Source organism: Staurois parvus, unplaced genomic scaffold (genome assembly GCF_062004578.1).
Source record: "Staurois parvus isolate SC_StPar_1 unplaced genomic scaffold, SC_StPar_1.0 ptg000155l, whole genome shotgun sequence".
NCBI classification, from domain to species: Eukaryota; Metazoa; Chordata; class Amphibia; order Anura; family Ranidae; genus Staurois; species Staurois parvus.
Window position 1 is genome coordinate 5,233,754 of NW_028317951.1, and position 27,262 is coordinate 5,261,015.

At 43.1% G+C, this 27,262-nt stretch overlaps 1 protein-coding gene across 1 annotated transcript; it reads right to left on the reverse strand.

The window, feature by feature from the left end:
• Positions 1-26,251, reverse strand: TRIM59 (tripartite motif containing 59). Its single transcript, XM_089675443.1, has 2 exons — positions 26,139-26,251; positions 1-3,111 (listed from the first exon to the last, which is right to left on the reverse strand). Exon 2 carries the CDS (start codon positions 3,106-3,108, stop codon positions 1,909-1,911), a length of 1,200 nt encoding a protein of 399 aa, XP_089531569.1. The 5' UTR covers positions 3,109-3,111; positions 26,139-26,251; the 3' UTR covers positions 1-1,908.
• Between the last annotated feature and the right edge of the window lie 1,011 nt (positions 26,252-27,262).

Genomic DNA, 27,262 nt, shown 5'->3' on the forward strand with positions numbered 1-27,262 from the left:
TATGGTGATGAGTTAAATGCATTTATTTTACACATAATTCTATATTTGACATATACGCGTATGATACACACATTCCCACTGAACATATTTTGTTATAATATTTAGTTTAAGTATTGTTCTAGATATTTTGTTATGACATAAATGCATACGTTCTACACATGTTCTATGTTTGGACATAAACGCATAGGATACACACATGTCCACCTAATTCACTTTATTATATGATTTTATGTGATATTGCACAGCCCATGAGAATTTATCACTAGGAAGATTTGGCACTGCACTGCCCAATATTTCTACTTTTCACATTGGCTGTGCCAAGTATAGACTGGTAATTACCAGACAAATCTGTATAATGTTAATTATACTGTACCATTGTCTGAAAAAATGAAATGCTAATAAAAGATGAGGCTTTTTAAAGTAATATCTTAGTAAGATAAAGGCAGTATAATAGTAGCTCAAATACATAATTATTACACAAGTCATAAAGATAGTGGCACATGTTCTTGGTGAAGCAAGTACTAACTGTAAATATATTCTAAAGTTGCAGGATTTTTAAAAGGTCTACAATCATAGTACTGCAGACAGTTTAGAATGCTTGTGTTATTGACAGTACTTAAAGCAAACTTCCACTCAAAAGAAGAAGCTCTGCTTATTTACCTCCCCCCCATCTACTGCCATATTTGGCACCTTTTGGGGGGGAGCAGATACCTGTTTTTGACAGGTACCCTCTCCCATTTCCGGTTCACTTTGCAGCTCGGCACTTTCCTCCCTCCCGCAGTCTCCTAGGGAACTTTCACAGGTCCCAGAAGACTGCCGGACAAATTAGGAGGCGCAGCACAAACTCGCACATGCGCAGTGGGCACCGGGCTGTGAAGCTGCAAGCTGTCACAGCCTGGTGCCCACAGTTGAGATGCCGGTGTCGTGCAGGAGAGAAGGGACGGCGTGGGAGAGAACATCGGTGGACCCTGGGACAGGTGAGTGTATGTTTATTAAAAGTCAGCAGCTATAGTTTTTGTAGCTGCTGACTTTTAATAAACACAAAAACGGCTGGAATTTCACTTTTAAAACAGAACTAAATTCTGCTTCAGAGATGTGATCTCCGTTTTGGTACTTCACTCATTCCTCCAGGTTTGCATCTTTTGCCATCTTGCTTCATCCGGACACTGTGGAATCCTGAGAAAGTACAAGGAGCAGTACAATTGCAGTCCTGGCTACATTGATAAAGAAACATTGCTTGCAGGCAGGTAAGATGTTTTTATTGTAGAAGAGATCTACAGATTTTCAATTGCAATAAAAGCCTACCTGCCGAGAATGAAAGGCTAGAGTTCTAATTCTAAAAGTACTGTAGATTGTTTAGAATGCCTATGTTACTAACAAATGTACATTATAGAACTGCAAATTATTTAAAATGCTTATATTATTGACACTTTAAAATAATTAAAGTACCGCAGGCAGTATAGAATGCTTATTTCTACTTTAAAAGTGCTGCTGTTTTTTAATGTTCATCTTAATGACAGCTGTACTTTATAGGTTAGCTTGATCTTCAAGCTGACTTTCTAACTTGCAAGCCTGTTCCATGTCCACTTGCGATTCAAAGTATAGATGCTAATGGGACGGCAAGGGAACTAGCATTCTCACAAGGATCAGGAAGGAATTTTTTCCCCTAGCTGGGTTTTTTTGCCTTCCTCTGGATCAATTTTGTGTATAGGATTATAACTTTTTTTTTTTTTTTTTTATGGTTGAACTGGATGGACTTTTGTCTTTTTTCAGCCAGACTAACTATGTAACAAGGAGGTCTACAGTGGCAGCCTATGTATTTCTCTGATTTTTGTATAGCCAGACCATACTAAAGTCATTGGAGTTGAATCACCGAAGCACATGTATTTATGTGTGAGATTGTACAATTCAATAAAAGTATGTGCAGGGTAAAGAATATAAATAGGAAATAAAGTCAAGAAATGGTTTTGTCATTCTCTGGGAAGTTGACTGGACTGTAAAGATCTGATTCCCAAAACATCCGAGAACTGGTTCCATAATTTTCAAAATGTAGTTTCCACACAAATTTGTAAATGTAAACGGTATATCTGGATAGACCAAACAGAGCAATGCCAATAGAGAAAAAAATAAAAGCATCACAAACAAAGTCCATGTGAATGAAAAGTTAAAAGTACGTGTGGCATGGCACCTGAATTCAAATTTTGGAGTGGGTTGTCTATGTGCATCAATAATGCTGGTTTTATACCACTGATCCTTTAATATCTGCTCAACCCTGGGACATATTTGAACAGCCTGAACAGAAATTAGTTGCTGCTTTTTTAAAGCTTTCATACCTTTTTCTATGGTATGGATATTGTCTAAGTATGCAAAGGGAGATTCTTCATCTTGTGTGGTACTGGTCAAAGATATAAGATCCAGTTCTTCATCTTGTATTTGTCTCATTGACTCTATTTTTGGAGCATAAATGTCAACTATTTTTTGATTAAGATCATTTAGGGCAGTGAGAAGATCTTGTTTCTTCTTCTCAAACATATCAATTGTTTTATCAAAAAAGTTGACCACTTCCTTCTTATCTTCTTGAATAATTGTTTTGCATTCCTCCAGCTGTTCTTCTAGCGCTTTGATGACTGTGGATACACCTGTGAAATTCTTCTCACGGAGAATAGCCAACAGTTTAGAAGCTGTCTTTCGTTCTTTTCTGTAGGCTCTTTCTAGTTCTTCAGTAGAATGGTCCTGATGCTGTCCTACCTCACAACACTGATCACAGATTATCTTTCTATCTTTCAGACAAAACAATTTTAACTGGTTTCCAAAATGCTCTGGACAGGTTCGAACACTGAATCGGTTGTTGATTTTAAATTTTTCGACAATGGATTTGAGGGCAAAATTTATAGGCAGAGTATGAACCCCTATTGAGACATCTGTAATCCCTCTGCAGGTTGGACATTTTAGCGCCCCAATAGAAATTCTCCAAAAATAGCTATCAGAGGACCTGATTATATTTTCCAAACAGTTTTTGCAAAATGTATGTGAGCATTTTAGAAGTCGAGGGTCATCATATATGTTGAAACAAACTGAGCATGTCAGATCTTCTATCAAATGGTCCATTACCTGAAAATTAAAAGACAATAAGAACTTGATAAATCGTAGACAATATGAATTAGCTAGAACAAAATGAGATTAAACACTGAGCTAATGCAAGATTTGACCCCTGTCGATCCTTTCAGTTTTTGTAAATGAGACAATGTCTTTCATCTGGCTACTTTTGATCACATATTACATTGGGACTGGTTTACTAAAGTAAAAGTTCACTTTGTAATGTGTCTGCTAGTAAATACAGTTAGGCTGTCTTCACTTTAAACACCCAACCATGTGCAAAAAAAAAAAAAAAGATTTGGACTAGCATGTAATAAGGGTAATAAGAGCTTACAGCTTTATCTTTCTTACATTTACTTTACAGAGTGAACAATATACAAAAGGAGTAGAGGTGGTTTATTTAGCAAAGTAAAGTAGTCCTGCATCTTTGCTATCACTTAAGGTAGAACTATAGGTAAAACTTTTTTTAATTTGGATAGAGTAAGGGAAGGTTATAACAATGGTCAGTTTATTTTTAGCTATCTGTGTCCCACTGGGGAAATTTACCTTCACTTCTTGTCCCATAGTCAAAACCTGGAAGTGAGGGAAAATCCCTACAGTTTATAAGGAAATTCCTTGGGGGCCCACAGGTCCTCAGAACTAGTGTCCCCAACAGGGGCGGACTGACAACTCATGGGGCCCCCGGGCAATAGGGGATCATGGGGCCCCTGTGTCCTTGCCCAAACTCAAAAAAGATCTCATGGGGACCCCTACTGACTCCGGGCCCTTGGGCAGTGCCCGAGTTTCCAAATGGTAAGTCCGTCCCTGGTCCCCACTAGAAAATTTCCCCTCTATTACTTTTTTGGGGACAACCCACAATTTGGGGTTTTTGTTTCAATGATAATGGTAAACAGGACAAATATAGAGGGTGAAGCTCTCTACTGGGGGCACAGACAGCAATAAAACCCTAGTCTCATGGACACTCCCCTAGATGTTTAGCTCTCCTGGCAGTAGAAAAATGCTAAACATGGCAAAAACGCATGAAATGTGGTCCCGTGTTTAGAGCTTGGACGCTTATTCATTTGATTGGCCAGAGTATTTTCAATTGACATGATTAAATGCTCAAGTGCTAAATGTAGCTAGCGTTTAGACACATTTTTGCCGCGTTTAGCATTTTTGGGCCAAAATGCTCCTCTCCTTAAAGCGGAGTTCCACTCACGCTGTCAAAAAATAAAAGTCAGCAGCAACAAAAACTGTAGCTGCTGACTTTTAAAAAATAGCCACTTACCTGTCCATTGGGTCCCGCGGTGTGTCCCCTGCAGCCTGTTTCACCGGCCATCCTGTATTCCAGGAGGCCGGCATCTTCAGTGTGGGCACCCGACTTTGATAGCTTGGGGCTACACAGCCGGGTACCCACTGCGCATGTGCGAGTAGCGCTGCGCTTCATGAATGGTCCTGTAGTCTTCATGGACCTGTCACGTATCCCAAAAGACTACAGGGAGGGAGGGAGGACACCTTCCGTTTCCGATCGCCTAGGCGATTGGACCAGAAGTGGGAGCAGGTACCTGTCTAATTTGGGTACCTGCTCCCCCCCCCACCCCCCAAAGGTGCCAATCCTTAATGGGGAGCGGGGGAGCAGTCCTTTAAAGCGGAACTTCCCCTTTTGGGTGGAGCTCCGCTTTAATGCTATTCTTCTGCATTCAGGAGAGGAATGTTTAACTGCCCCTAAACTTTACTGCTCCTAAACTCTGGTAAGAGCCTATGTGTACATGGACACATAGGCTTTTCCTGAGTTGAGTTCAGGGGCTTTGGCAGAAAAAAGCCAAAAGCTCCTAAACTCAAGCTTAGGAGCAGCAGTGTACATGAGGTGTCCTAATCCATCTCCACTCTGTCCAAAAACAAAAAAAGTGTTTCCTTTAGTAATAACAAATACTGGGACATCCAAATAATACTGTCGCTCACTCTCACAGCATCTAAAACATTTTCACATAAATTTTCCACAAAAGAGAAAATCACATGAAACTCACAGCTCCATGGAAGATGCCTCTACTATGAGGCATAGGTCATGCAAACAGAGTCCACTGAACTTATTGGTCAGTGATGTCACAAATGCATAGGGCTAAGCTTACATATAATTTCTATTGTCCACATTTGCTGATCTACTGAACTCAGCTTTGCAACAGGTTTACTGTAATTATGTATTATAGGAAGCGTGCAAGAAAATATGCACACAGCGAAAAAAAATGCTTCATTAAGTATGCAAGGCCAGGGTATTCCCAACCTCCTATTTTTTGGGTGCCAACAAAAATAAAAATAAATGTAACAGTGAGGTAGGTTAAGAACATCTGTTGCAGTTTTATCACTGTGTCCCAAATACTTGGATATTGATTTACTTCCTGTCCAGTTCACGGGTGTCAGACGGTGAAGCAGCATACATTATCAAAGTGAACATATTTATTTACCATTTTGCAAAAAAAATTTAATATTTGTGAAAGTATACATATTACAATTTTGTAAATAAATGTTTTGAATATAATCTACCTCTATTGCCCAAAGTAATCAGTAAAGTTGTAGCTGGTTTAGTGACTTAAAGCGGAGTTCCAGCTGGAAAAAAAAAGTCAGCAGCTACAAAAACTGTAATAATACAGCCACTTACCTGTCCCTTGGTCCAGCTGTGTCCTCACCACTGCTGGTTTCACCGGCCTTCTTCTCTCCCTGGTGCGGCATCTTCAGTGTGGGCACCCGGCTATGACAGCTTGCGGCTTCACAGTCGGGTGCCCACTGTGCATGCGCGAGTAGTGCTGCGCTTTCAAATTCGGGTACCCGCTCCCCAAAGGTGCCAATCCTTAATGAGGAGTGGAGGACAAAGTATTAAAGCAGAACTTCCCCTATTGGGTGGAACTCCACTTTAAAACTGCATTACTATTTATGAGTAAATGATGAAGATTTGACTGGATGTTTGTTGGGATTTCATTTTATTTCACAGTCGCTCACAAGTTAGGTCTTTTGAGACTTCTGGTGCTGAATTTGTAGCAGTCAGGGTCTGATATCTGTGTGTAGTGAGCATGTTCAAGAAGGATGACAGAGAGCTGTTGGAGACAGAAGTGGCCATGTCAGGGCAGGATAGAGGTGTTTTTTTTCCTAGAGATAGTCTGTTGCAGAATAGAAAAGAAAAGGGTTAAAGTGAAAAATTCCTATGGATAACTGTTTGCCAGTTGGAGGGATAATGGGCTAAACATAGGGAGAGCATGAATATGTGAGGGATGTGACCAAAGAGATGAAAAGGAGCTTGGAGAGGCTGCAAGCAGTGCAGAGGTGGTAGCATTCAAGGTCAAGGGTGTTGACATCTGCGTGAGTAGAAGTGTATGTCTGTTACATTATGACAAAAGAGGAAGTTAGACTGAGGAGACTTGAGACGTAGACACAATTAACATAGTTACATAGTTAGTCTGACTGAAGCTAAAATCCTATACCCACAGTTGATCCAGAGGAAGGCAAAAAAACCCAGCAAAGCCTGATCTAATTTGCTCCTGCAGGGGAAAAAAATTCCTTCCTGATCCCCCGAGAGGTAATCAGATATTACCTGGATCAACTTTACCTATAAATGTTAGTATCCAGTTATATTCTGTGTATCTAAGAAACAATCCAGGCCTTTTTTAAAGCAATCCACTGAGCTGCCCAGAACCAACTCTTGAGGGAGTCTATTCCACATTTTTACAGCTCTCACTGTGAAGAAACCTTTCCGTGTTTGGAGATTAAATTTCTTTTCCTCCAGACGTAAAGAGTGCCCCCTTGTCCTCTGTGATGACCGCAGGGTGAATAACTCTACACCGAGTTCACTATATGAACCACTGATGTATTTATACATGTTGATCATATCCCCCCTTAATCTCCTCTACTGAAGAGAAAATAAATTTGTTTCCTCTAATCTTTCCTCATAGCTGAGCTCCTCCATGCCTCTTATCAGTTTGGTTGCCCTTCTCTGTACTTTCTCCAGTTCCCTAATATTCTTTTTTGTGAATTGGTGCCCAAAACTGAACTGCATATTCCAGATGAGGTATTACTAATGATTTGTACAGGGGTAATAAGATATCTCTCTCGGGAGTCTATACCTCTTTTAATACAAGAGAGGATTTTCCTCGCTTTAGAAACTGCAGCTTGGCATTGCATGCCATTATTAAGCTTGTGATCTACCAGTACTCCCAGATCCTTCTCCACCATTGATTCCCCCCCTAGCATGTATGATGCATGCATATTCTTAGTCCCCAAGTGCATAACCTTACATTTATCAACATTAAACCTCATTTGCCCTTATTAACCACTGCTTCCACTGTTCTCTCAATCGCTAAATTACTTTGCATGCCTGAAATTATCTGCTTTGTTAGATTTTTTTTTTTTAACTACTGTGTATACTTGCTTGTATTAAGTGACCTTAGCCTCATAGTGCCTTAGCTGAGATCAAACACCTTGCCTTATCTTGTGTCCATCCTGCTTGCAATTTGTTAAGGGCAGAACCCCTCCACCAGGTGTCATTTATTAGCTCTTAATTGAACGATTGCCTAAACACGGCACTTTGACTAAGGCAAGTACAAACACATTAGTGCTCCAACTCAAGTAGATTGCATGTGCTCTCCCCTCTCTTACCTCTATTCCGTCAGCCTTCCTTTGTTATTTCTCCTCTCTCCAGCATGCTCTTGCTAACTCTCTTTGTTGCTATAATACCCTCTCTTCTCAAACTCTCTCTTGTTTACCCATCCACCCCACAACCTGTACATATCACCCTCACTTCTGCCCTCTCAATATCATTGCACTTGCAGTCAGGTCCATAAATATTGGGACATCGACACAATTCTAACATTTTTGGCTCTATACATCACCACGATGGATTTGAAATGAAACAAACAAGATGTGCTTTAACTGCAGACTGTCAGCTTTAATTTGAGGGTATTTACATCCAAATCAGGTGAACGGTGAAGGAATTACAACAGTTTGCATATGTGCCTCCCACTTGTTAAGGGACCAAAAGTAATGGGACAGAATAATAATCATAAATCAAACTTTCACTTTTTAATACTTGGTTGCAAATCCTTTGCAGTCAATTACAGCCTGAAGTGTGGAACGCATAGACATCACCAGATGCCGGGTTTCATCCCTGGTGATGCTCTGCCAGGTCTCTACTGCCACTGTCTTCAGTTCCTGCATGTTCTTGGGGCATTTTCCCTTCAGTTTTGTCTTCAGCAAGTGAAATGCATGCTCAATCGGATTCAGGTCAGGTGATTGATTTGGCCATTGCATAACATTCCACTTCTTTCCCTTAAAAAACTAATGGCCATTACTCCATACTCATACTCCTTGACCTTTCTGCTGCCTTTGACACAGTCGAACACCTGCTCCTCCTCAGTAAACTCCACTCCATCGGCCTCCGTGACTCTGCTCTCTCCTGGTTCTCCTCTTACCTATCTCAGCGCACTTTCAGTGTCACATACAACTCCTCCTCCTCCGCTCCTCTTCCTGTTGGGGGTACCCCAAGGTTCTGTCCTTGGGCCCCTTCTTTTCTCTCTCTATACCTCCTCCTTGGGCCAACTGATAATCTCCCAAGACTTCCAATACCACCAATATGCTGATGACACCCAGATCTCCGCTCCCCAGCTCACCACCTCAATCTCCTCATGTATCACAAATCTACTAAGCGACATATCAGCATGGATGTCACATCACTACCTTCAAATTCAATCTTTCAAAAACTGAGCTTGTAATATTTCCTCCTCCCTGATCCCCCACTCACAACTTTACCATTAAGATCAACAGCACAACCATTGGTCCTTCCCCTCATGGCAGGGTGCTAGGCGTAATCCTAGACTCTGACCTCTCCTTTGGGCCCCACATCCAATCACTGGCTAAATCCTGCCACCTCAACCTCCGGAACATTTCCTAAATCCACCCCTTTCTGACCAATGATACCACAAAACAACTTATCCACGCCTTGGTTATATCCCGCCTTGATTACTGCAACGCCCTCTTCACTGGTCTACCATTACACAGGCTATCCTCCCTTCAGTCTATTATGAATGCTGCTGCTAGACTCCTACACCTTACCAACCGATCAGCGACTGCTGTCCCTCTCTGCCAATCCCTTCACTGGCTTCCACTAACCCAACGTATAAAATTCAAACAACTAACCACAGCTTACAAAGCCATCCACAACACTGCCCCTAGCTACATCGCCAACCTCATCCGCAGATACCGCACAAATTGCCCACTCCGCTCCTCCCAAGATATCTTCCTCTCTAGCTCCCTCATCACCTCCTCCCACGCTCGCCTCCAGGACATCTCTAGAGCCTCTCCCATCCTCTGGAAATCCCTACCACAGCATGTCTTGTTAGTCCCCACCCTGTCTGCCTTCAGGCGATCTTTGAAAACTCACTTCTTCAGGGAAGCCTACCCCACCTCCACCTAAGAACTGTACTTGAATCACCTCCACCAGATCATCCCCCGCAGCTATCACCTTTTGTATCACCTCCCTCTTCTTTTAGATTGTAAGCTCCACAAGCAGGGCCCTCATATTCCTTCTGTACTGAAATGTATTGTACTTGTACTGTCCCCCTTATATTGTAAAGCGCTGCGCAAACTGTTGGCACTATATAAATCCTGTATAATAATAATAATTTGCCACATAGTTGCCCAATTAAATAGTACATTGATGTCAGCTTGTAAGTTGGAGACATCCTGTAAGGAAGTTATTCCACTGCACAGTTTGGTGTCATCTGCAAAGACTGGAACCTTACACATTAGCCGTGTGTGGGGAACTGTGTCAAAAGCTTTTGCAAAATCCAAGTATACCACGTCCACCGCCACCACTCTGTCCAAGGTTTTGCTCACCTCCTCATAAAAAGAAATCAGATTTGTTTGACAACTTCTGTCTTTCATGAGTTCATACTGTCTGTTGCTTAAAATATTTTTTTCCAGCAAGAACTCATCTATGTGGTCTTTTATTAAACTCTCCAGTATCTTCCCAACTAGAGAAGTTAAACTAACAGGTCTATAATTACTTGGTAAGGATTTTGACCCCTTTTTAAATATAGGCACCACATTGGCCTTACTCCAATCCAGTGGTACTATGCCAGTCATTAAAGAGTCCCTAAAAATTAGAAACAATGGCTTTGAAATGAGAGAGCTCAATTCTTTAAGGACCCGTGGGCATATGCCATCCAGTCCAGGTGCTTTAGTCACCTTTATTCTGTCTAAATATTTTTGGATCATATCAGTTGTGGATCATCTGGAGCTGTGTCAATACCATGCTCATTATGGACAAGAGCTCCCCCATACTCCTTTGTATACACAGAGCTGAAGAAGGTATTTAATAAATTTGCCTTCTCTTTGTCCCCAGTGACCCCCTCTAGATTATTTTGTAAAGGGCCTACATGCTCGGACCGAACCTTTTTACTATCAATATATTTCAAGACTTTTTTGGGGTTGGTCCTGCTATCTTTTGCAATCTGTCGTTCGTTTTCAATATTTGCGGCCTTTATTTCCTTTCTGCATATTCTGTTATATTCTTTGTAATTTTTAAAAAAATGATAGCTTTCCTTCATTTTTATACTTAATGAAAGCTCTTTTCTTATTATCTATAGCTTTTTTAACTTTGGCTGTAAGCCACGTAGGTTTGATTTTTAGCCTTTTAAACTTGTTGCCCATGGGAATATATTTTGCAGTGTGTTCACATACAGTCTTTTTGAAGAACTCCCATTTCTGTATTGTGTTCATTGATGCCAATATTCCCTGCCAGTCTAAGTCTTGAAGAGCAGCTCTAAGCCTTGGAAAATTAGCTCTCTTAAAATTGAGCGGTTTTATTTTTCCCGCTCGCTGTTTACAGCTAACAATAAATGAAATCATGTTATGGTCACTGCTACCCAGATGTTCTTTTATATGGACTTTCTTAATAAGCTCTGCATGGTTTGAGATTACCAGGTCCAGCAGAGCATCATTCCTAGTTGGGGCCCCTATGAACTGTGCCATAAAATTGTCCTGTAGTAGGTTTAAAAATGTTTGCCCTTTAACTGTTCCTGCAGTACCATTACTCCAGTAAATTTTCAGGTAGTTAAAATCCTCCATTATTATCACTGTCACAGCCCTTTCGATCTGTGCAAGGAGCTGAGTCTCCACCTCCTTATTAACACTGGGAGACCTATAACAAACTCCAATGATTACCTTTGTAGTACGCACCCCCATGTGCAGTTCCACCCATAATACTTCAGCCTCATCACACTCTCCATCAACTAGGTCCTTTTTCACACTCGCTGAGATCACTTCTCACATAGAGATAGACACCACCACCTTTCTTAATTACCCTGTCTCTCCGAAAGAGAACATAGCCAGGAATATTAATGGCCCAGCCATGTGAAGGATGAAGCCAAGATTCAGCAATACCAATTAAATCATAGTTCTCTGCATGCACTAAAGCTTCCAACTCACCTATTTTGCTTGGCAGACATCTGGCATTGGTTAACAAACACTTTAATTCATTGACACCTTGTTCACACGTATTTTGCATATTTTTATTTTCATACAAATGGTACCAATTCCACTGGTTGTTTGTAACATGGGAACCTTCTTATCATCTGCATAGCCTTCCCCCCATCTTTCCCCATTCCACCCACCAATAAGTACTGACCCCTGTCTGATCTGTCTACTCCACTATAATTTAATTCTCCCTCCCCCCTCGATCCTAGTTTAAATACTCCTCCAGCCTTCCCATAAATCTCTCCCCCAGCACAGCAGACCCCCTTCCATTTAGGTGCAAACCATCTCTAGCATAAAGGTGCCCCCCCAGTGAAAAGTCAGCTCAGTGCTAGTAATCCTTCCCTCTTACACCAGGCCTTCAGCCATGCATTGAGTTCTCTAATCTCCCCCTGACTTTCCTGAGTTCCTCATGGTACAGGTAATATTTCAGAGAATATCACCTTTGAGGTCCTTCCCTTCAACTTGCAGCCTAGTTCTTTAAATTGATTCTTAAGGAGCCTCCACCTTCCATATATTCTGTCATTGGTTCCAACATGGACCAAAACATCTGGGTCATGCCCAGCCCCTCCTAGTAATTTATCAACCCGGTTCACCACATGCCGAACCCTGGCACCAGGGAGACAGGAAACCATTCAGTTGAGGCGATCCTGGTGACAAATTAACACAGATGTTGAAGTCACCAAGAATTATAGTATGTATTTCAGAGGAAATAAAGTAGAGCACACAGGCAGAGAAGTCATCAAGGAAGCTTGATACCAATCCAAAGGGCAAACAGATCACATCAATCCTCAGAGAAAGTGGAGAAAAGGGACAAATACAGTGAGCTTCAAAAGATGAGAGGGACAGTAAGAGAGGTGAGGGAAGAACCTGAAAAGTTCTTTGAGGGGAAAGAAGGATTCCAACTCCACCTCCCTTTGTCCACTGTGTGTGGGTCAGTGAGTCCAGCAGAGACCACCATGGAAGAGGGCAGCTGGAGAGGCAGATTCCTGAAGCCAGGTTTCAATAACAGCAAGTAGATTAAAGGAGTTGGAGATAAAACAGTCATTGACAGAGGTGAGCTTGATCTAGACCAGCAATGGGCAAACTACGGCCCGCGGGCCGTATACGGCCTGGCGGACCTTTTAATCCAGCCCGCGGAGCTATGAGGATCTGTCCCCCTCGGCGTATCTGCGCATGTGCCGGAGATCGCCGATCGGCTGCTAATGCCTGAAACTGGCACATGCGCAGATACGTCGAGGGGGACAGATCCTCATAGGAGACAGATTTTCATGCTACACCGGAACGGCGCGGGAACACGGCGAGAGGAACGCGCGGAGCAAAGGTAAGCGAATTGACACAGGGGGGACTTGGGGACTTAATATGGGGAATGAATTACTATAGGGGGAATGAATAACTATAGGGGGGATGAATTACTATGGGGGATGAATTACTATAGGGGGGATGAATTACTATATGGGGGATGAATTACTATATGGGGGATGAATTACTATGGGGGATGAATTACTATGGGGGGATGAATTACTATATGGGGGATGAATTACTATGGGGGATGAATTACTATGGGGGATGAATTACTATATGGGGGATGAATTACTATATGGGGGATGAATTACTATATGGGGGATTAATTACTATGCTTACTATGGGGGAATATTACTATACTTACTATGGATGACACATACACATCATTCATCTACTCTTGGTCCGGCCCCCGGGTCCAATATATGAACCCATTGCGGCCCTCAAGTCAAAAAGTTTGCCCACCCCTGATCTAGACTGAACAGGTGCTTCAGAGGGTACATGAGAAAGGGGGGGGTGACTCCTAGGAAGAAGAGGAATAGAAATCAGAATGTGTGGATTTCAGCTGCTTCCAAAGGAATGGATTGCTACTGTAGGTGTGTGGGTGGAGGTTAGAGGATTGTAGGCCAGGATTAGGGGGATATACCTCCAGATGTTACCAGAAGAAGGGTGAGGGGGAAAATGGGAATGGGATTTCTGGTGTTACTCTTCAAGGCACATGGCCCAGTGTACTGGAGGGTTTGTTTCAGCATATGGTTTCAGGAAGTGATGAGTACAACGATAGGGCAGAAGTGCAACAATAATGATAGGGCAGAAGTGTGAGTGAGATATACAGTCTGCCTTGAAAAAGTATTCATGCCCCTTGAAATTTTCCACATTTTGTCATGTTACAACCAAAAATGTAAATGAGTTTGATTGGGATTGTATGTGATAGACCAACATAATTGTGAAATGGAAGGAAAATGATAAATGGTTTTCACAATTTTTGCTACAAATAAATATCTGAAAAATGTGGCATGCATTTATATTCATCCCCCTTCAGAAGTCACCTAATTAGTAAATAGAGTCCACTTATGAGTAATTTAATATCAGTATAAATACAGCTGTTTTGTGAAGCCCTCAGAGGTTTGTTAGAGAATATTAGTGAACAAACAGCATCGTGAAGGCCAAGGAATATACCAGACAGGTCAATGATAAAGTTGTGGAGAAGTTTAAAACAGGGTTAGGTTATTAAAAAAAATCCGAAGCTTTGAACATCTTAATTGAAAATTGTTGTTCACAGATGCTCTCCATCCAATCTGACAGAGCTTGAGTTATTTTGTATAAATGGGTAAACATTTTACCCTCTAGATATGCAAAGCTGGTAGACACATCCCCAAAAAGACTTGCACCTTTATTTGCAGTGAAAGGTGGTTCTACAAAGTATTGACTCAGGGGGGCTGAATACAAATGCATGCCACACTTTTCACATATTTATTTGTAAAAAATGTTCCTTCATTTTCCTTCCACTTCACTATTATGTACCACTTTGTGTTGGTCTATCACATAAAATCCCAATAAAATACATTTATGCCTTTGGTTGTAACATGACAAAATGTGGAAAATTTCAAGGCACATGAATACTTTTTCAAGGAACTGTGTGTGTGTGTATATATATATATATATATATATATATATACATACACATACATACAGTCAGGTCCATAAATATTGGGACATCAACACAATTCTAACATTTTTGGCTCTATACACCACCACAATGGATTTGAAATAAAACTAACAAGATGTGCTTTAACTGCAGACTGTCAGCTTTAATTTGACCGTGGAAAACAACTGTGGTGGATGAGCGAAGAATTCTTTCCCTGGTGAAGAAAACACCCTTCACAACAGTTGGCCAGATCAAGAACACTCTCCAGGAGGTAGGTGTATGTGTGTCAAAGTCAACAATCAAGAGAAGACTTCACCAGAGTGAATACAGAGGGTTCACCACAAGATGGAAACCATTGGTGAGCCTCAAAAACAGGAAGGCCAGATTAGAGTTTGCCAAACGACATCTAAAAAAGCCTTCACAGTTCTGGAACAACATCCTGAACAGATGAGACCAAGATCAACTTGTACCAGAGTGATGGGAAGAGAAGAGTATGGAGAAGGAAAGGAACTGCACATGATCCTAAGCATACCACCTCATCAGTGAAGCATGGTGGTGGTAGTGTCATGGCGTGGGCATGTATGGCTGCCAATGGAACTGGTTCTCTTGTATTTATTGATGATGTGACTGCTGACAAAAGCAGCAGGATGAATTGTGAAGTGTTTCGGGCAATATTATCTGCTCATATTCAGCCAAATGCTTCAGAACTCATTGGACGCCGCTTCACAGTGCAGATGGACAATGACCCAAAGCATACTGCAAAAGCAACCAAAGAGTTTTTTAAGGGAAAGAAGTGGAATGTTATGCAATGGCCAAGTCAATCACCTGAACTGAATCTGATTGAGCATGCATTTCACTTGCTGAAGACAAAACTGAAGGGAAAATGCCCCAAGAACATGCAGGAACTGAAGACAGTGGCAGTAGAGGCCTGGCAGAGCATCACCAGGGATGAAACCCGGCATCTGGTGATGTCTATGCGTTCCAGACTTCAGGCTGTAATTGACTGCAAAGGATTTGCAACCAAGTATTAAAAAGTGAAAGTTTGATTTATGATTATTATTCTGTCCCATTACTTTTGGTCCCTTAACAAGTGGGAGGCACATATGCAAACTGTTGTAATTCCTACACCGTTCACCTGATTTGGATGTAAATACCCTCAAATTAAAGCTGACAGTCTGCAGTTAAAGCACATCTTGTTCATTTCATTTCAAATCCATTGTGGTGGTGTATAGAGCCAAAAATGTTAGAATTGTGTCGATGTCCCAATATTTATGGACCTGACTGTACATACACACACACACAGGGGTTAGAAGATAAAAAAAATGGAAACACTAAATGATTTGCAGGTGTGAAAGTGACAACATGTTTTGCATCAAAGTGATCTAACATTCATTTGCTTCCGCTGCGTGATGAGACACCGAGTCAACAGGTGGAAAGCCTCACTTTGCTCATTCACTGCTAGTAATGCATAGTTGTGTCAGAACTTACTGAGTTTCAAAGAGGGCAAATTGTTGGTGTCTGCTTAGATCATGCCTCTGTTACTGAAGTTGCCAATTTATTTGCCGTGTCACAAGGTACAGTATCAAAGGTTATGACGGCTTATACAATTTCCGGGAAAATGTTGCATAAGCGCTGTCGACATGATCAACAGACTGAAAGAGACAAAAAGGACGTTGAGAGGAATTGTGACCTGAAATAGTAATTGCCGTGCTCAATCTCAGTCTTCACGTTCTCCTCCCCATCTTGTTACTGACCCAGAAGTGATGTGTATGACGTCACTTCCGGGTCCCTGTTGTCAGTGACCATGGGCAAATGCAGTGTGATCTTCACTGCATTACATTCCGTGGAGCACAGAAGAGACATACAGGGTCTTTAAGACCCTGGATATCCCATTAACCACTAGGGGACCGCCCGCAGTACATATACTGCTACAAGGCAGCCCCTGTGCACAGGATCACGTATATAAACATGATCCTGCATTCCGGGGTAGGGGTTACGCACGAGGCGCGCGACTGCCCTACCCGAGGCACCGATCGCGGCCACAGGTGCCAGCAAATACTGACGGGGAGGAAGGCTGCATTGTTTTCAATGGAGCTCTCCTCCCTGTCAGCTTTCAGCACACTGTTCCGGAATCGCTCGACACAGCCTTTTGGAACAGTTTGTAACAGAGTGGTACACACCCCTGCCCCCTAGTAAAATAATCCCCTCACACAGTTTACCCTTTGATTGTCTCCAAAAGTTAACCCCTTCCTCCCCAGTGCCATTAGTACAGTGTCAGTGGGGTTTTTTTTTGCACTAATCACTGTATTGGTGTCACTGGGGATGTCAGTGACCCCAAGTCAGTTCCCCCCCAGTGTCAGAATGTCCGCCGTTGTCCCGCCATAACTCGCTGATCGCCGCCAGAAGTCACTGATCGTCACTATTATTAATATAGAAAAAAATCCAGTATCTATACCACTATTTGTAAACGCTATAATTTTCATGTAAACCAATTAATTTACACGTATTGGGATTTTTTTTTAGCAAACACATGTCGCAGAATACATTTTGGCATAAATTTATGATGAAATTTGATTTTTACATTTTTTTACTGGACGTTTTATAGCAAAAAGTCCAAAATATTGTTTTTTTCCTCAAAATTGTCTGTCTTTTTTTTTATAGCGCAAAAAATACAAAAATGCACAGGCGATCAAATATCACCAAAAGAAAGCCCAATTTGTGCGTCGTAACACAAACTGCTTATGTAACCACTTCCTGACCACCCTATAGCAGAAATACTGCTACAGGGCGGCACAGGTGCGCAAAATCACATATATATACATATATGTGCTCCCATGGTTTTCACGCCCCTCCCAGATGGCGTCAGATTACCAGTCAGTACACCAGTAATCACATTTAACCCCTCAATTGCCAGGATCACGCTCTTACACAATAAACCTCCATTGCTAGTATAGTGTCTGAATAGATCTATATCTTTTGATCAGATCAGCACTATACCAGCGTTCACATTAGTATAGCGTCCCCAAAAACGCAGCGTTAGCGGGATCAGCCCCGGCACCTGCCAGCACCTGTGTTTAGCCCCTACGCTTACCCCCCCCTTCTCCCCCAGCAAGTGCAGTGTCAGTAGGTCACTGTCACTTGATACATTGCAAACAAAACCGCAGTGTTGGTAGTATCAGGCCTGATCTCTGTTAGCACTTGCCGGTAAATTTTGATGACTCTCACATGCAGCAGAGTGCCAGTACTAGTGCCACGCTACCTTTTGGTGAACTGGCGAGCACCAGCGGTCTAGTACATCCTGGTCTTTCACATAGCTCTTAGATTGTAAGCTCCCAGGATCAGGCCCTCCTAACCCTCTTGTATTGAACTGTATTGTTGCTGTATTGTCTCCCGTTATATTGTAAAGCGCTGAGCAAACTGTTGGCATTATATAAATCCTGTACAATAATAATACCAGCACTGTAGTATGACTTGGCGAGTCCCATAAGTGCAGTACAAGCTGGTGCGGTGGCGAGCACAAGTATTGTCCCGCAACCACCAAGAATTCTCACACAGGCCCGTACAGCCCCTAGTATCTTTCCGGATGTGCTTGCAAATCCCAATTGGCAGCCCACAAATTCTGCAGCACCTGTACTTTCCCCCATTCACTGCCCAACCCAGAATTCAGGTGGAAATAGTAAATTTAACTACTCCCCTTGTTTTTTTTTTAGCTCTTTTTCACGGAAGATCTGTATGCTTTGATTGTGGATCAAAGCATTTTATATGCACAACAATGTATCGCCGCCAACCCAAATTCAAACCTTGCCAGACCATTCGCATGGAAACTCATTACGGTTTCCGAATTTATATTTTTTTGGGCCTAACCCTCAACATGGGCATTACTAAAAAAAAATGAATTGCGGTTGTATTGGTCCACAGACACCATTCATCATATGCCCGTGTTCTCTGCTGCCATGGCCAGGCATAGATATGAGAGTATAATGTGTTTAATGCATTTCAACGACAATACACTCTGTCGTCCTTGAGGTGACCCTGAATTTGACTAGCAACACAAAATTCAGCCCCTTGTAAATCACCTTAACCAAAAATTAGCAGATGTCTATACTCCCCAGCAAAAATTCTGAGTTCCTCATTCATTTTTCTGGCTGCCTTGCATTCAAACAACTTCTTCCCAGCAAGCGTGCCAGATATGGGGTCAAGATGTAGAAGACCTGTGAGAGGTCAACAGGCTATACTTATAAGTTTCGGATTTACGAGGGAAAAGATAATCACGTGGAGCCCCTCGGATGCCCAGACTACATGGGGAGTAGTGCAAGATAGTTTGGGACTTGGTGTCATCCTTTTTCCATATGGGATACCACTTATACGTGGACAATTTTTATTCAAGCGTGCCACTATTTAGACATTTGTACAATTTTGGAACTGGCGCATGTGGCACCGTGTGACCTAATGTGTGCCCACCATTAGAAGTGGGTGGATGCAGGGCGGTATATTTCGATGGTGGGCATACCACACATTTTTTTTTTTGGCAGAGATTTCATCTCTTTTTTTCATTCAGTCCACAGGCTACATACAAAAAAAAAAAAACCATAGCATATATACCCAACAAGGACCAGCGAAGTACTGGTACATCACTGGACTTTGAACGGTTATACCAGGATGACGCGTACAGCTGCAGGCATCATCCTGGTATAATTTTTTTCAGCTGGCGATCAGCTTTCATGTAAAAGCAATTCTAGTGGCTCATTAGCTGCAGGATTGCTTTTACAAGCAGCGAGAGACAATGCAACCCTCCCCCGCTGCCTTCCACGGCCTTCTCAGGCAGTCCCGTGCCATCGGGGGAACATGAGAATGCAGCCGGTGTTGCTGCTAGATGACCATAGAGCCGATTGGAGACCAGAGTGGTGCCAATCATCTCTATAGCCTAAGAAATCAGAACCTACGAGCATTTCATCACTTCAGTTTCGCAGGATATAAACAGCGCCATTTGTAAATTGGGAAAGCATCTGATCACACCGATCTTGGTTTGATTAGATAATATAAGGGCAGAGGAGCTATCTAGAGTCTGATAGACCCCAGATTTCTCAAAAAAGAATATATAAAACAATGCCCACTGAAGTTATAGGGGATATTTGCATTCCCTGTGATAGCATTAAAAGGGATAAAAAAAATAAATTAATTAAAAGGGACAGTGTAAAAATAATGACAAAAATCAAAATAACTAGAAAGGGAAAAAAAAGTACCCTCGCCCCCCGCGCACCTGCGTTCGTTGAGCGTTGACCCTGTCCCAGTATGGAAACAGCAGTTGCACCATGAATGTGAGGTATCGCCACGATCAAGGGCATTAATTATAACACTAGACCTCCTCTGTAAATCTAAAATGGTAGCTTATAAAGGCTTTTAAAACGTTGCCTATGGATATTAAAAATGTATGTAGTTTATTGCTATTACACGGGGCATGTGCAGTTTTAAAGCATGTCATGTTTGGTATCTATTTATTCGGCATACCATCATCTTTTATATTTTACCAAATAATTGGCCAATATATTGTGTTTTTGTGCATTAAAAGTAAAAAAAGTGTTTTTTTTCTAAATTGCTTTTGAAAAAAATCACTGCGCGAGTACAATATGACATAAAAAATTGCAGCACCGACCATTTTATACACTAGGGTGTTTGCTTTAAAAAAATACATAATGTGTGGGGTTTAAATTAATTTCCTAGCAAAAAATACAGATTTTTTTCATGTAAACAGTGTCAGAAAAGGTTTGGTCTTCAGGTAGTTAGAAGATTGAATGATGTGTGGCATAAACTTCTAATGCTGGGCATAAAATGCCCCCACCCACCAAAATGACCCCTTTTTGGAAAGTAGACACCCCAAACTATTTGCTGAGAGGCACGTTGAATCAATAGAAGAATTTATTTTTTTACCACAAGTGTTTGGAAAATGACAAACAAAAAATGTGTTTTTTTTCTTACAAAAAATGGTCACTTAAATGATTTATTGCTCACACACGCCATGGGTATATGTGGAATTACTCCCCAAAATACATTCTGCTACTTCTCCGGAGTATGGGGGTACCACATGTGAGAGACGTTTTGGCAGTCTAGCCAAGTACAGGACCTCAAAATCCAATAACCACCTGCAGGCTTTCAAAGAGCTTTATTGCCTAATTACACTTCCTGACAACCTATCACAGTTTCGGAGACCCTGAAATGCCAGGATAGCACCCCCCCAAATGACCACTTTTTGGAAAGTAGACACCCCAAGGAATTTGATAAGAAGTATGGTATTTTGCAGATCTCGTTTGTTGCCACAAGTTTTTGGAAAATGAAGAAAAAAAACAAAACCTTTTTTCTTTTCTATTTTTATATTTCAAAACCTTGTGAGAAAAATTTAGATCTGCAAAATACTCACCATGCCTCTTTTTAAATTCCTTGAGGTGTCTACTTTCCAAAAAGGGGTCATTTGGGGAGGTTTGGTGCTATCCTGGCATTTCATGGCCTTCCAAACTGTGATAGGTAGTGAAGAAGTGAAATGAGGAAGTCACGCACCTTCAGGCTTTCAAAGTGGTCATTGGCTCCTGTATGTGGCTAGGCTCCCAAAAAGCCTCACACATGTGGTACCCCCATAGTCGGTAGAAGTAGCAGAATGTATTTTAGGGTGTAATTCCATATATACCCATGGCTTGTGCGAGGAATATATCATTTAAATGACAACTATGTGTAAAAAAAGAAAAAAAAGTTTTTGTCATTTTCCAGAAACTTGTGGGAAAAAATAAATCTTCCATGAACTCAATATGCCTCTCAGCAGATAGCTTAGGGTGTCTACTTTCCGAAAAGGGGTCCTTTGGGGGTGTTTGGACTACCATGGTATTTTAGCACCTCAAGAAATTTGATGAGCAGTCAGAAAGTAAAAGCTGTGTAAATTTCATTATCTATAGTTTGTAGATGCTATAACTTTCACACAAAGCAATAAATATACACTTATTGGGATTTTTTTAACCAAAAACATGTAGCAGAATACATTTTGGCCTAAATTTATGATGGAATTTTAGGGGTTTTTTTGGATATTTTTTATGACAGAAATGAGAAATTATTTAAAAAAAAAAAAAAAGTCTCAAACTTTTTTTTGTTTATAGCGCCAAAAATAAAGTGCACAGGTGATCAAATACCACAAAAAGAAAGCTCTATTTGTGTGAAAAAAGGACATAAATTTCATTTATGTAGCCTGTTGCATGACCGCGCAATTGTCAGTTAAACTAATGCAGAGCTGTATAGCAAAAATATGGCGTAAATTGCAGTATCTATACCATAGTTTGTAGACGCTATAACTTTCACACAAAGCAATCAATATACACTTAGTGGGATTTTTTACCAAAAACATGTAGCAGAATACATTTTGGTCTAAATTTATAACTAACTTTGAGGTTACTATATATTTTTTATAGCCGAAAGTAAAAAATATTGTTTTTCTTCAAAAGTTTTTTGTTTATAGCGCGAAAAATACCACCGAAAGAAAGCTCTATTTGTGTGAAAAAAGGACGTAAATTCCGTTTGGGTAAAGCATTGCATGACCGCGCAATTATCAGTTGAATTAGTGCAGCGCCGAGTAACAAAAAGAAGCATGTTCATTAAGGGGGGTAAATCCTCAGGAGGGCAAGTGGTTAAAGAGAACTTGTCACCAAACATTCATCACAGAGGGGATTTTTGTCCCCTATATGATGAACAAAAATGTTTTTCTAATTGTAAATAATTAAAGTTACACCCAAGCACATAAACTCCTCCCCCAAAAATTTTTGAGGCCAACCACTCCCACATATATATGCACGTGTCGATTGCTATACACGTTATATATTGCCACACATGGGGGAAAGAGTACAATAATTCTAGCACAAGACCTCCTCCGCAATGCCAAACTGATGGTTTTTTAGGGGTTTTTTTTAAACATGTGTGCATAAAACGCAAAAAAGGCTTTGGCAGCAAAAGGGTTAAAGGTTTACATTCATCTTCGGAAACATGTCACGTTTCAGCTCAGCGATCCAAGCTCTCTGTGTGACAGCAGTGCAAGGAGAAGTTCCCTGTACCAGCTATCAATTCTGAATAGAGCGTGAGGCACTGCCCACAAGGCCGCATCATTCATTCACAGAGTTCTGAGAATGAACCAACTGACATCCTTTGCGGATGTTGGCTTGTAGTTCTCAATGAACTACCACAGCACTGTTAAGCACCCTGGTAGTCCATTAATTCTTCCTATCAGTATGAAACTGCCTACCCATACAATGTATGGACAGACAGTTTACACTGACAGTGTGCAGGAGTCCTGCATGGCACCCGCGATCTGCTGATTGCTGCTGTAATGCTTTCCAGGCTCCTAAAAGAAAAAGTAAATGCACATTTTTTTACCTTAAAAAAAAAAGTGCATTTATTTTATATTTTTTCCAGTGAACTTATCTTTTAACGGAACGTACACCGAAGCTTGATTTGGCTGCTCAGCATGAACTTGTACTGAGCACCCAAGTGCTTTCTGTGTGAACTGTAAATAGTTAGTCTGGACCAAACTGATCCAAATGAACTATTTCCTTAATTAACAAAAGCAGCTGTCAGCGCTATATGGACTCAGCACTATGTTCCAGCAGTAGGATGGAAACCTCCTCTCTCACACCCACAGCAAAATAGATTTGGACTGAGCTTGCATTTGTGGGTGTGTGCAAAGGTGGCAGGGGTTACTTTACTCCAAAACTGGAAGAATCCTTCTCCACCACCAAATACACTGCCTCTTATTGGATGGTAATGACGCCTGCATAAGGATGGATTAAAATGCGCTGTATGATCTCCAGGGACAAGCCATAGACCTAAGCACTCATTAAATCCATATCTTCATACTAAATGGACTCAAGGATGAACCTAAAAAAGTATTATCCTCATAGAGGACAGTCCAATTCAAAAGATGAAAAGGATCCTCATAGTGTAGTAACTAAAATAAATTGTAATGCCTTAAACGCAGTAAGAAAAACATACATCATATAAAGTACAAAACAGCATGTATGTTTCAAACCAACAAGATGGCCGCTACGTTCCGGTGCGCGATGATCTCACAGGCTCTGGCTCCTCCCTACACATTTCGACATCAGACATCATCAGGGGTGTGGCCAGCATCAAGACATCACACATATTTATAGGGAGATGGAAACCCCTCCTCTATCTCTCTAATTAAGTGGATACCAGAAACAGAAGGGAAAACTGGACACAAACCCCAGGAACACAACAGTATATCCTGTCCCTATCAAATTATTTCATAACTATAACTAAACTAACAATTGGGAAACCTCTTACAAAAATCAAATTAAGGAAAATACTAATCGAGCTATCCTGTGAATAAATCCAAAAAAAGCATCGCACTGCCAAACGCATCACCATCTTGTGGTAAAAAAAGATATGACAATTAGCAATAAATCTCATAGTAATATTCATGAATGCTGGGCGGTGAGGCAGAGAAGTGAATGCTGGATGGTGAGGCAGAGAAGTGAATGCTGGGCGGTGAGGCAGAGAAGTGAATGCTGGGTGGTGAGGCACAGAAGTGAATGCTGGATGGTGAGGCAGAGAAGTGAATGCTGGGCGGTGAGGCAGAGAAGTGAATGCTGGGCGGTGAGGCAGAGAAGTGAATGCTGGGTGGTGAGGCACAGAAGTGAATGCTGGATGGTGAGGCAGAGAAGTGAATGCTGGGCGGTGAGGCAGAGAAGTGAATGCTGGGCGGTGAGGCAGAGAAGTGAATGTTGGGCGGTGAGGCAGGCAGGGGGCAGAGAAGTGAATGCTGGGCGGTGAGGCAGAGAAGTGAATGCTGGGCGGTGAGGCAGAGAAGTGAATGCTGGGCAGTGAGGCAGAGAAGTGAATGCTGGGCGGTGAGGCAGAGAAGTGAACGCTGGGTGGTGAGGCAGAGAAGTGAACGCTGGGAGGTGAGGCAGAGAAGTGAACGCTGGGCGGTGAGGCAGAGAAGTGAACGTTGGGCGGTGAGGCAGGAAGGAGGCAGAGAAGTGAATGCTGGGTGGTGAGGCAGAGAAGTGAATGCTGGGCGGTGAGGCAGAGAAGTGAACGCTGGGCGGTGAGGCAGGAAGGAGGCAGAGAAGTGAATGCTGGGCGGTGAGGCACAGAAGTGAATGCTGGATGGTGAGGCAGAGAAGTGAATGCTGGGCAGTGAGGCAGAGAAGTGAATACTGGGCGGTGAGGCAGAGTAGTGAATGCTGGGCGGTGAGGCAGAGAAGTGAATGCTGGGCGGTGAGGCAGAGAAGTGAATGCTGGGCGGTGAGGCAGAGAAGTGAACGCTGGGTGGTGAGGCAGGCAGGGGGCAGAGAAGTGAATGCTGGGCGGTGAGGCAGAGAAGTGAATGCTGGACAGTGAGGCAGAGAAGTGAATGCTGGGCGGTGAGGCAGAGAAGTGAATGCTGGGCGGTGAGGCAGAGAAGTGAATGCTGGGCGGTGAGGCAGAAAAGTGAATGCTGGGCGGCGAGGCAGAAAAGTGAATGCTGGGCGGCGAGGCAGGGGGCAGAGAAGTGAATGCTGGGCGGCGAGGCAGGGGGCAGAAAAGTGAATGCTGGGCGGCGAGGCGGGGGGCAGAGAAGTGAACGCTGGGCTGTGAGGCGGGTGGCAGAGAAGTGAACGCTGGGCTGTGAGGCGGGTGGCACAGAAGTGAATGCTGGGCGGTGAGGCGGGGGGCAGAGAAGTGAACGCTGGGCGGTGAGGCGGGGGGCACAGAAGTTAAGGCTGGGCGGTGAGCACAGAAGTGAACGCTGGGTGGTTTGGGGGGCGCACAGAACTGAACGCTGGGCTGTGAGGCGGGGGGGCACAGAAGTGAACGCTGGGCTGTGAGGCGGGGGGCACAGATGTGAACGCTGGGCTGTGAGGCGGGGGGCACAGATGTGAACGCTGGGCTGTGAGGCGGGGGGCAGAGAAGTGAACGCTGGGCGGTGAGGCGGGGGGCAGAGAAGTGAACGCTGGGCGGTGAGGCGGGGGGCACAGAAGTTAATGCTGGGCGGTGAGGCGGGGGGCACAGAAGTGAACGCTGGGTGGTTTGGGGGGGGCACAGAACTGAACGCTGGGCTGTGAGGCGGGGGGGGGCACAGAAGTGAACGCTGGGCTGTGAGGCGGGGGGCACAGATGTGAACGCTGGGCTGTGAGGTGGGGGGCACAGAAGTGAACGCTGGGCGGTGAGGCGGGGGGCACAGAAGTGAACGCTGGGCGGTGAGGCGGGGGGCACAGAAGTGAACGCTGGGCGGTGAGGCGGGGGGCACAGAAGTGAACGCTGGGCGGTGAGGCGGGGGGCACAGAAGTGAAAGCTGGGCTGTGAGGAGGGGGGCACAGAAGTGAACGCTGGGCAGTGAGGCGGGGGGCACAGAAGTGATCGCTGGGCTGTGAGGCGGGGGGGCACAGAAGTGAAAGCTGGGCTGTGAGGCGGGGGGGCACAGAAGTGAACGCTGAGCGGGAGGTAAGGTACACAGGAGAGAACGTCCTATAGATCCTTCTAGCAGTCTGTAAAGTCCTCCAGTCCCCGGATACAAGCCTCTGCCTACATAGATATCAGTGTCATTGTATGAGCCGCTCACCTGCAGTAAGTGACAGTTGCTAGGACGTGTCCTGATGCCCGCTATGTACAGAGCGATCTTCTACACTTCACCAGGACTCTACACAAGGCTAGTCCGTCCGGGGTGTGTGCTGCGCACGCGCAATGTTTTCAAACCCGGAGCGGCGAATGGCAGAGCAGAAATTCGAATGTAATCAGTGCGGGGTGTCGGTGAGCTCAGTGCTGCCATACACACACCGCACCGATTTCATAAATAAACAGCGAGTCACATACGAGTCATGGAGCCGTCGTTGTCCGGGGAAAGCAGAGTTTGCTTCTACAAATGCCCTGAGCACACTGCACTGATATGTGCCCAGGCAGCCAGGACAAATAGCATTTGCTGAAGATAACCAATAATGTGATCTTCTGAAAATGCTAGTTTACTGGCTGTCTCTGGCAGCAAACATTTCTGAGCCTCTGGCCTTAAATCAGATCCTACCTCTGCAAATACCTGACTGTTACAGAGTTGGAAAGGTTAGATAAAGACACCAGGTCCACCTGTGTGGGGTTGTGTGTGCATTTAGGTCTCTCCCATTTCCCATATTCCCAGTTATTGTGTTCGTTAGGATGCCCATCTAAGAGTTTTTTTAAAAATAAACAACATTCCCCACTGACAACACCAACTGTGGAAGGGAACTTTCACAGTTTTTGATTAAACTGCTTCTTCCTGCCAGAGCAGCGCTCCTGTCCTAAAGTAGAGTTTTGCCCCCCCCCCCCCCCCCCAAACAAAAAACAATAAAAGTCAGCCACTACAAATACTGGGGGTTGGGTGGCAGGTTCTTGTCAAAACCAGGTATCCGCTCCCCCCTCCATGTCAAAAGGTGCTAAATATGGCAGCAAAGCTGGGAAGGAGGCAGATAAGCGGAGCTTCCACTTTTGGGTGGAACTCCACTTTAAGAAGCCAGAGCCTGTGTCCTGTGCCTGTCACCTCGATTGGGTGATTCTGTCAGAGAACCACTGCCTCGCCACTGGGACACAGGACTAAGGTATTATAACTGGGCATTGCACACAAGACTAGACAAGACTAGCTTAGATACCAAACTGGAAGTATGTTATTGAACAGAAATACAGTTTATATACACTCCAAAAATAGGGGCAGTCCCCACA

Bases quoted from the DNA above. Each gene is read 5' to 3' on its own strand.
- TRIM59 (XM_089675443.1), bottom strand. From the start codon at position 3,108: ATGGACCATTTGATAGAAGATCTGACATGCTCAGTTTGTTTCAACATA.